This window comes from Geospiza fortis, unplaced genomic scaffold (assembly GCF_000277835.1).
Source record: "Geospiza fortis unplaced genomic scaffold, GeoFor_1.0 scaffold40, whole genome shotgun sequence".
NCBI classification, from domain to species: Eukaryota; Metazoa; Chordata; class Aves; order Passeriformes; family Thraupidae; genus Geospiza; species Geospiza fortis.
This window is the reverse complement of record NW_005054297.1, coordinates 19,269,039-19,278,745: the sequence shown is the minus strand read 5'-3', so window position 1 is coordinate 19,278,745 and position 9,707 is coordinate 19,269,039. Positions and strand designations below refer to the sequence as shown.

At 40.7% G+C, this 9,707-nt stretch overlaps 1 protein-coding gene across 1 annotated transcript in view; it reads left to right on the top strand.

Annotated features, from left to right (window-relative positions):
• The window catches only part of TENM3 (teneurin transmembrane protein 3), a 370,730-nt gene extending 365,463 nt beyond the window's left edge, over positions 1-5,267 (top strand). Inside the window, 1 exon segment of the mRNA XM_031064333.1 lies at positions 1,661-5,267. Coding sequence (XP_030920193.1) covers positions 1,661-2,416 — 756 coding nt within the window. The 3' untranslated portion in view covers positions 2,417-5,267.
• Positions 5,268-9,707: the final 4,440 nt, after the last annotated feature.

Sequence of the window (9,707 nt, the reverse complement as noted above, 5' to 3'; positions counted from 1 at the left end):
GCTGCTCCTTCTCTTTCAGCTGTCCAGGCTAACCACTGTAGTTATGCTCACAGGTCCCATTACCCAGCCATTCTCTCTTTAATAAGAGTGCATCTGGCATAGTGGGCTACACACAGCTCTTCCATGACATTCTGCTATCCTAGCTTTCCCATTAGACTGGCTTATCGGTTCTTTTCATACATTGCCCCTTGTCTTTGCTAGCTATGAACAAAACACTGCTGTATGCAGGGTTGCACCCATCTAAAGCTCTTGGGGAAAAGCTCTTTCAGGGAGGAAGGTGATGCTTGAAGTGAAATGGAAGGTCAAGCAGCCCAACTGGCCACAGTCTTTTCACACATCCCCTTTTATCAGTTTCTGGAAGTACTTGCAAGAAAGGGTGTCAACCCCCAGTATTCCACCTCACTGGTTCATACCATTAGCCTCCCTCTCTTTTACTGTAAAGACTGTCATTGCAGTTTGATTTCCCTCATTTCTTTAGCAGCTTGAGGGATTATGAGAGCCTCCCTGCAGTTTGGTCTCAGGCTGCAGCTACTTGAGAGACTCTTATCTCCTGACTCAGAGTAAAGAAAGGTTTGCTCCAATTCTAAAGCACAGCTTCATAACCTGCCAAAATCTCCTCAGTTTGACTGGACTCATGGTACACAGGAATCATAATTGAACAAGCTCAGAGGAAGAGATGCCATCACAGTAAGATGACACTGTAGTAAGACAGCTCTTACCTGTATAACATGACATTGGCTGGCAATGTGCACTGGCCGCCTAGAAGGTCAATCCTGTCCTGGGCTGCATCCAAATCAGCAGGGCCAGCAGGGCAAGGGAAAGGATTTTGCCCCTCTACTCTGCTTTTGTGAGACCTCAGCTGAAACACAGCATCCAGCCCCAGGGCCCCCAGCACAGGAATGACATAAACCTGTTCAGTGAAGTCCAGAGGAGGGCCACCCAGTTGATCAGAGGGATGGAGTACCTCTGCTATAAGGAAAGGAATTGGGATTGTTCAGCCTGGAAAAGAGAAGGCTTTTAGGTAACTTAGATGCAGTCTTCCAGTACCTGAGGGAACTTACAGGAAAGATGGGGTAAGACTATTTACAAGAGCAGGTGGTGACAGGACTAGGGAGAATGGGTTCAAATTGAAAAAGAGTAGGTTTAGATTACATATTAGGACAAAAATCTTTATTGTGAGGGTGGTGAGGCCCTGAAACAAGCTGCCCAGGGAAGTTGTGGGTGCCCTGTCACTGAAGGTGTTCAAGGCCAGGTTGGATGGGTCTTTGAGCAACCTGGTCTAGTTGAAAGTGTCCCACAGCAGGGAGTCGGAACTAGATGATTTTCAAGGTCTCCTTCCAACCCAAACCATTCTGTGATTCTTGTGGTTATGTATTGGTATTGTAGGTCTGTCCTGTGCAGCCCAGTAAGTAGCCTCTGAAGTTAAAGCCGATTTTTGTGCAGGTTCTCAGGGAGACAAAGAGTAAAAGCAGTGAACATTAGCAAAATAGTCTTGTAACTCAGCAGAACAAGCACTATGCAGATCTAATTAACTCCTTGGCACTGTCAGTTGTGGCATATCCTGTTGTTGTCCACGGGCAGCACACCAAGAAATCCTGGCTGTTTGGCATTTAGGGGGCTACAGATGGCTGGTAAAACTTCTGTCTGTTCTTGTTTACAGCCAATTTCTGGAGTGCAACAACAAGTGGCGAGACAAGCAAAGGCTTTCCTTTCCCTGGGAAAGATGGCAGAAGTGCAGGTCAGCAGACGGAAATCCAGCGGAGAAAAGTCGTGGCTGTGGTTTGCCACGGTGAAGTCTCTGATTGGCAAAGGGGTGATGCTCGCTGTCAATCAAGGCAAAGTGCAAACAAACGTGCTCAACATTGCTAATGAGGACTGCATAAAAGTGGCAGCTGTTTTGAACAACGCTTACTACCTAGAAAACTTGCATTTCACTGTGGAGGGAAAGGACACGCACTATTTTATCAAGACCACCTCCCCTGAGAGTGACCTTGGGACACTGAGGCTGACGAGTGGCCGTAAGGCCCTGGAGAATGGCATCAATGTCACTGTTTCCCAGTCCACCACTGTGGTGAACGGCAGGACTCGTAGGTTTGCTGATGTTGAGATGCAATACGGCGCTCTAGCGCTTCATGTTCGCTATGGCATGACGCTCGATGAGGAAAAGGCCCGGATACTGGAGCAAGCCAGGCAAAGAGCTCTTTCCAGTGCCTGGGCCAGAGAACAACAGAGAGTAAGAGATGGAGAGGAAGGCGCCAGGTTGTGGACAGAAGGAGAAAAGAGGCAGCTGCTAAGTGCTGGAAAGGTACAAGGATACGATGGGTACTATGTACTCTCTGTGGAGCAATATCCAGAATTAGCAGACAGCGCTAACAATATACAGTTCCTCAGACAAAGTGAGATAGGAAAGAGGTAACACACTGGCTTAGCTCAGGCTGCCAAAGAGACTGTGTACCAGTGTCTTCTAAAAAGGAGACTAAACTGTTTTGCTGCATTACTACTTGAGCCTAAGCTTACATCTTTGCTCAGATTTTTTCTGTAGCACAATCCAGACTCTGTAACAAAAAGAGCGCCTTCCAGAAGAATGATACTGCTAATGACAAAACTTTTTTTTTCTCAATGACCTTAAAGGTGATCTGCTTTAAAGAATATGTTTACATATGCATATCGCTGCACTCAAGTTGGACTGAAAAGTATTAAAAAAAAAAAAGAAGAAAAAAAGAAAATTAAAAGGCCTACAGATTTTGCAACAGGCTGTTTCTTTGAGGCACTGTATTTAATTAAGATACAGACCCATACAGTGTTTCCAAATAGTACTGAATTGTTGACCTTTGCTTACAAGAAGTAGTCTCTCTCTTTCTCTCTCTCTTTTTCTCTCTTTCTCACTGCATAGGATGTGGTATATATCTGTTAATTTTAAAACATGGGGCAAAAATTACTGTTTATAGACAACCCAACTGCATTAAACTGTGCTGCTTTCTAAAAGGACATTGGCACAAGTGACTTATGCTACCATGGGAATTTAATAATGGATTTTACATGCTAACATGGTTTGCCTTGGGGGGAAAACGGCAAGTAGAATCCTTGTTGCATATAAGCAAAGGAAACCCTGATTTTTTTGTAAATTATGTGAGACAAGTTGTTTATGGATTTTTATATGAATTACAATTTACTGTACATCAAATATTAGTCTCAGAGGAGTTAATTTATGTAAAGTGTTTAAAAAAGTTTATACTTAAAAATAAAATGATAAAAACATGTGCTGTGTGTGATTTTTTTTAAAGAAAAAGGAATTGCACCTTTTATGTTATAGCTGTACAGTATAAAGGATTATATTGTAGAGATATAACAGTGATGACTAATGTCCAAAAGTGTTAATATTTTTGTATTAGGTTTAAAGCTGTGCATCTATCACTCTGCTGATAGGATGGGACACTCCACAAAGTGGCTGGCTGAATCAGACCACAGCTCCCTCCCCTCCCTCTCCTGTCACCCAAGCCAGTGCCACTTCATCAGTCATTGTTAGAAGGCACAGTAACCAAATAAGTCTCATTTAGTATGATGGAAGACTTTAATAGGTTGGGGTTTCCTTGTCTTTTTCCAGCCCTAATGTAATAAATGGACATTTATTCATACCAGGTGGGGTTTCTGTTGGTTTTTTAGAAGCTTTGTTTCACAATGGAGGAATTGTGTCTCAGGTGCTTGGCAAATTGTATGTAGAAGAAGAAGAAGAAATGATGTAGTTTCATCCAGTTATGTCAACTTTGTCTTCTGTATAATACAGCTCTTTTAGGTGTTAATAACTCCAGATAGAAGAAGCGTACCTCTGACCTGATGCTACAGAATTGCTCTTTAGGCAGGCAGGCTGTTCAGTAGGTTCATCTCCTGGCCTTCAGCTGGCAGACCAAATCTCATTACTGTGAACACAACCTGGGGATGGAGAGGAAGGTCCAGTTCTAGTGCCTAGTCTGCATCTCCACACCACTGCATAGATTTGGCATGCTCTGCTCCAAGGCCCAGTATATTTGCTGCAGGAAGAACTCAAGTGTGCAGCTGGTTCCTTATAGGAAGCCTGTGGTGGCATCTATGGCATCTGTTCTACATCTTGGCTGAAACCATTCTTAGAGCTTTAGTCTCATGAGCACTAAATTCAGCCACAAAAATAAATATTTTTAAGATGAGACTAAATTGGGGGTTTTGATGTTCATTGAAATATACACAGTATTTCTATCCATGTATTATAATGACAGAACATAGTAAGTGAACGTGTCTTAACTATGAATGGTTCAAGTGGATGTAATAAAAATAGTTTTCTAACTGCTTTGTATTCTGAGAGTCTATGGTATTACATACTCTAAATTGCACATTAGGATTGTTTGATAAACAGATTTGAATTTCTCCCAGCCCAGTTGCTACCGAATCTACAGTATCAGTGCTATTACTGTATGTGTGTATTTGGTAGAGCATACAGAACTAATTACACATATAATGAATGCTAATCATCTATTAGAATTAAAGCACAGATTAGTTGTTAGTACATTTACCCTTGAAGCTTGAGGGCCCTAAATTTAGAGAGGATGGTATTTCAGACCCCAGAGGTGTGTCATTGAGCTACATATTCTTTTTAAAAGATGTAAAATGCTAGGTGTTTGCAGTTCTGTTGGATGGCTCTTCCACAGCACTGTATTTAGCATGCTGTAAGTGCTCTCTGTTGAAATAGGCTCATATTCTAAATTATGTCCAATGTTTCTGTTCTGTTTGAATATGAAAAGCTTGTATAACATGTCAACATTGAAATATATCTTCTACTTGACGCATACAAGTCCCTTCTCCTTTGTTCTGGCACCAATAAACAACAAATTATAGTATCTGTTGGTGATCATTTTAGATACAGTCAAATCAAGCCAATTAGTGGCCTTGTTAGTAGGTATAATGAGCCTATTTCTTGCTAAAAAAGACTTGTGATCTGGACATGTTCCTGCAGGAAATAGTGACCTTGGGGAATATAGAAACAAAAGATCTTTTTAAAGAAAAAATATGCATAATTGAAGAAGCATATTACAAAAATAAGAAAAAAAGAAAGGAGATTCTAAGTATTTTAGACAATGCCAGTCAAAATGCTATCCTGATATTTTGAGATGTATATTTCGTCTGATTTGTATTGTTCTTTTAATTTGCCTTCTTAACTTTATATGTGTCCTGAATTTTCCACAAATTGATAACTATAGATTGCATCTAGGCTTTCCAATAAAAGCCAACCCAACGTGTGTGTGTGTGTGTGTGTTTATATTTGGGTTTTTTACTCTGTATGTCAGATACTGCACCTGTGCTGCCGCTTTTCTCGTATCGAAGAAACATAGTGATCCCCTTGTACTCCTATTGATTCATTTGCTTCACAGTTGGCAGTATCTTTTTTTGACTCTATCCAATGGCTTCATCTGCTAACTCAGCAAAGTGAATTACCCCATGGGATCTCTCAGGGGGCCTACTTTAGAGAAAACATTAAATATACCTCCACAAAGCCCAATCTTTCATAGATAAGGAAAGCCAAAGAACAAAAACATCACTTAGAACTGTTTTCTCTCTTATCCTCCTGAGTAAAAATATGACAAAAATCACTTGATTATAAAGAATTAGATTGGCACTGGTAGTTTCATATATACACAGAAGAGATCCTTCAACCTGCATTTAGGCCTCCTTTGCAGAAACTGCTGACTTCAGCACAGGTCTTCGTCAAGAGACTGCTTTCATTTTAGTTGGAACAGGCAGACTTCACCACACTCACTTTGTAGTGACAACCTTGAGTTGATAACATGTTGATCCAGCACTAATCAGGTCACTGCTTCACTAACTATGGCCTAATTTTGTTATTTAAGAAAAAAAAAAGGCAATAAGAGATCTTTGTATGTTCACACTTGGGAGGTGAGAGATTTGCATTTGACAAGGGGAGAAAAAAATGCCAGTTACCACTGCCACTCTTCTGAGGCATTTCTAAAGTGATGGCTGAAAGGCTGTAAAAGAAAAAAATGCTACATAAAATAACAGTTAAAATTGTCTATGAGAGAATAGGCTGCATTTGCAGAGAATCAGATGACAAAATGCTAGAGTTCTGTTTCCAGAAAAAAAAAGAAGGGAAAAGCTTCTCAAAGTGTTGATACCTTGATATACTGCTATGTCCAGAAGGGCAGGCTATGGCTTTACATATGAGCAGCTTGAGAACCTTTAAGAAAAAGCGGAAGAAACTCATGCATAATTCTTTGGGGATGGCAAAGCAGAGGCACTCATTAGAAACAGCTTCTAAGCAGCTTATTAGAAGCTGCTTATTTGACACTTATTAGAAGCTGCCAGGGTTAAAAATAAGCCAAAGCACAGAGCATCATCCCACAGCATAAACTGAACAGCACAGACACAGTGATATCCTACCCCTAACTGCAAAGCCATATCCACACCCGCCAAACTCTAATCAGCTTCTCATCTACAACCAATCAGTGCTAAGGACTAAAGAATAAGACACAAGCCTTATAAAATTAAACTGATCTTTATACACAAAAGTTGCTGGGGCTTAGTGATATGAAACAAAAAAAGACAAACTAAAAGTGATAAAAAACAAAATGTAAACTAGTTAATTGATGAGTATGTGCCAATTCTTCCCCGGGGAAAAAAGGAACACATGGTCTATAGCTGTCATGCTGACAGAGCTTAAGACTTCATTTTTTACCTCTGAAGTTTTTAGCTTTGTGGCAGACTGACCACGTAGGACAAATTTAACTGTGTGAGTACCTAGGCTTGATCTATTCAAAAAGTCAAAATACAAATAATAGGTAAGTCCCTGCTCATCCCCCCCAGCCCATTTTTTAGCAGAAGTAACATAAATAAGGATGCCAAGTCTTAATTAAGTGCACCACGAAAAGCTGAAAAAAATGCAGCTTTTCTGTTCACCCAACCCAGAAACCTGAGTATTTGTTATGGACCACTAAAAGTGTCTTAGGCCTTTCAGGGGGAAGAGATGGTGGAAATGTTTATTTGTTACGCCATCTCCTAATCACAAAATAGAATACTGGCAATTGCAGGTGGTATTGTGAGGGACAAGAACATGCTCTCTAGAGCTCTGGCACAATCTGCCCTGCTTTAATAACCAGATATGCTGGGGACAACAGGGTAGGGAGAGCAAAAGGAAGGCTGCCCTTAGGTGATCTGAAACACAGCAGTGAGAATGAAGTCACACAGCACCACACAAATAGTGGCATGAGGATTATAAACTGCAATATTCTTTGTATGCATGTCTTTTTAAAAAAATTCTTCGCCTGATTTCTAGTATCACAAATGTATGCAATTCTGAGCAGTGCAAGCATGACATAAAATGCATCAATAAGTAAAGATAAATATGCTAAATATGGGTCCCCACTTCGAAACAAAGCAAGCCAAGCAGTAACACCATCCCTTTCTTTAAGTACATGAGAGACTTATATGCAATTTAAAAGGTGAAAAATAAGCATAATATGATGGCAGCTCATTAAAGTGACATGTTGTCACAGAATCTGCTTTATTGCTGGTAGACTCTCTTGCTGTTAATTACTATAACTTTGTAGGTAAATTGAGTTAACCTTTTAATTTACCAAGTTCAAATTCCATCATTGAGGAATATAAGTTTCTAGACATGCATACAATTTTTTCCCTACTATTAAATAAGTCAATGCTATAGTAACATAATTATGCAGCTTAGAGTTAATGGTTCCCACAAAGCTGTCTTAATAAAGCCTTTTGGGATTCAGGAGGAAAAGGAAGAAATTCAGAAACTAAGAACAAGGCTGGAAGGCGACAACATGCTTCAACTGGCTCTAGTTACTCAATCACACTTAAGCTGTCTGAAGACAGCAGGGTGAGTGCCATGCATTACAGAGGCACAAGGGAAAATTGTTATCCCAATGCAATAAAATATTTCCAAATTTCAAGCCCAGGAATAATTTTTAAACTGAAATTACAAGAATGGCTATCTAATGAATCAATTAAAGTTACAGCAATAATAAATAAAATTAAAACAGCATAAAGAATGATAATTGAGGAATCAGTTTGTAATGCAAATCTGAAAGTGACTCTATATAGGCATGTTACAAATGCTGTAAAAAAAAGTATTAAAAAGTTCACCCATTGTTTGCAGATAAAAACCACTATGGAAGAATGAGCTGGGGAGGGTGTGGGTGTACAAGCCCATAATAACAGAACCAGGTATTAGTCACCAACTTACATAGTCATGGGGAAGCACATATTAAAAAAAAATCAGCCATGCCAATATCTGCAGATGACAAAAATTAATGGAGTGGCAAATAATAGTTAGGACAGAGCAGTCATACAGAACAATATGGATCACTCGCTGAAGTGAGCCCATTCAAACAAAATGCATTTTAATACAGGCAACTCCAAAAGTAAAATATCTTAGAATAAGAAATGCAAATCTTGCTATGAAAGGTACATAGCCGCCTTCAAGAAAGCACTGACTGGAAAGAATGAGGAGTGCATAATGGATAAATAACTCATTGTGAGATACCAGTACAATAGTGGTGGCAGTGAAGAGCTTTTAGAGGTGGAGAAGCTTAATGAGATTACTGGCCTTGTTAAACAAGGGAAATAGGAAGACAATGTTATCTCTGCATATGGTGCCAGCAGTACCACTCTTGCATGCAGTCCTGATGCATTCATCATGAAAACCCTGGAGAGAGCACAAGGAGACATCACACATAAATCTGAGTCTTGGAACGATTGAAAAAAAAAAAAAAAGAAAAAAAGGCACAAAAGGGTGCCATGAAAATAGTGTCTAAATGCCCTCACAGAAAAAAAAATTAAAAACGAAGTTGTAGCAAAGTGCTTCCAAACAGACAGGAAAGGAGGGAAGAGAAAGTGGGTGGGAAGGCAATTCTGGTAACTGACTGTAGGAGTAGTTTCCAAAAGCTCTTGGCAAAATAAGAGCTATTGGAAGTACATGTAATGGATGCAGGTGATGTGAGTTTAAACTAGATTATGGCACCATTCATTTAGCTGCACAGGAGACATCAAAGTAAAACCTTAAAAACTCTGGTAAATTCCAGGCCAAAGAGTTTGGGTTTGTCTTCTCCTTATCACCAACCCTGAAATATCCAAATTGACACAGACCGAAGCCAACAAACATAACCCTAAAAGTTTCAGCTCCTTAAACAGCAAGTGCAAGACTGAGGCATTTTAAAAACATCCCTTGGTTTACTCAGCAGACATATGTTGTTCTATTACCTTCTACAGCAGCTGATTATCAAAACTAACATAGCCGGAGCCAATATGCCCGCATGTTTATGTTTTCAAGGCATCCAGAGGCTAGTGCTTAGGTTAAATTAGAAGTCAATCAAACAAACAAACAAAAGATTTAAAACAGTAAAACTTTGTCTGCGCCAGCTCTGACCGCACTCTGCCCCGAGCGCGCCTCGCCCTCAGCGACCGACACTCCCTTCCCAGGTGTTTCACGCTCCGCCAGCTCCGGTGCGTTGGGAAGCATCCGGTCCTTAACCGGGAGCTGCCTCACCGAGAACAGCACACTGCTCCCTCCGCTCCTGACCCGCCTCACAGCGCAGCTCAGACCCAAGGGAAGGGACTGAAGTGCACTCCCAGCCCCAAGCGAGCCGCTCCCCGCCCCGCCCCGGCGCGGCACGGCAGCCGGTACGGCATGGCAGAGCCTGGGATGG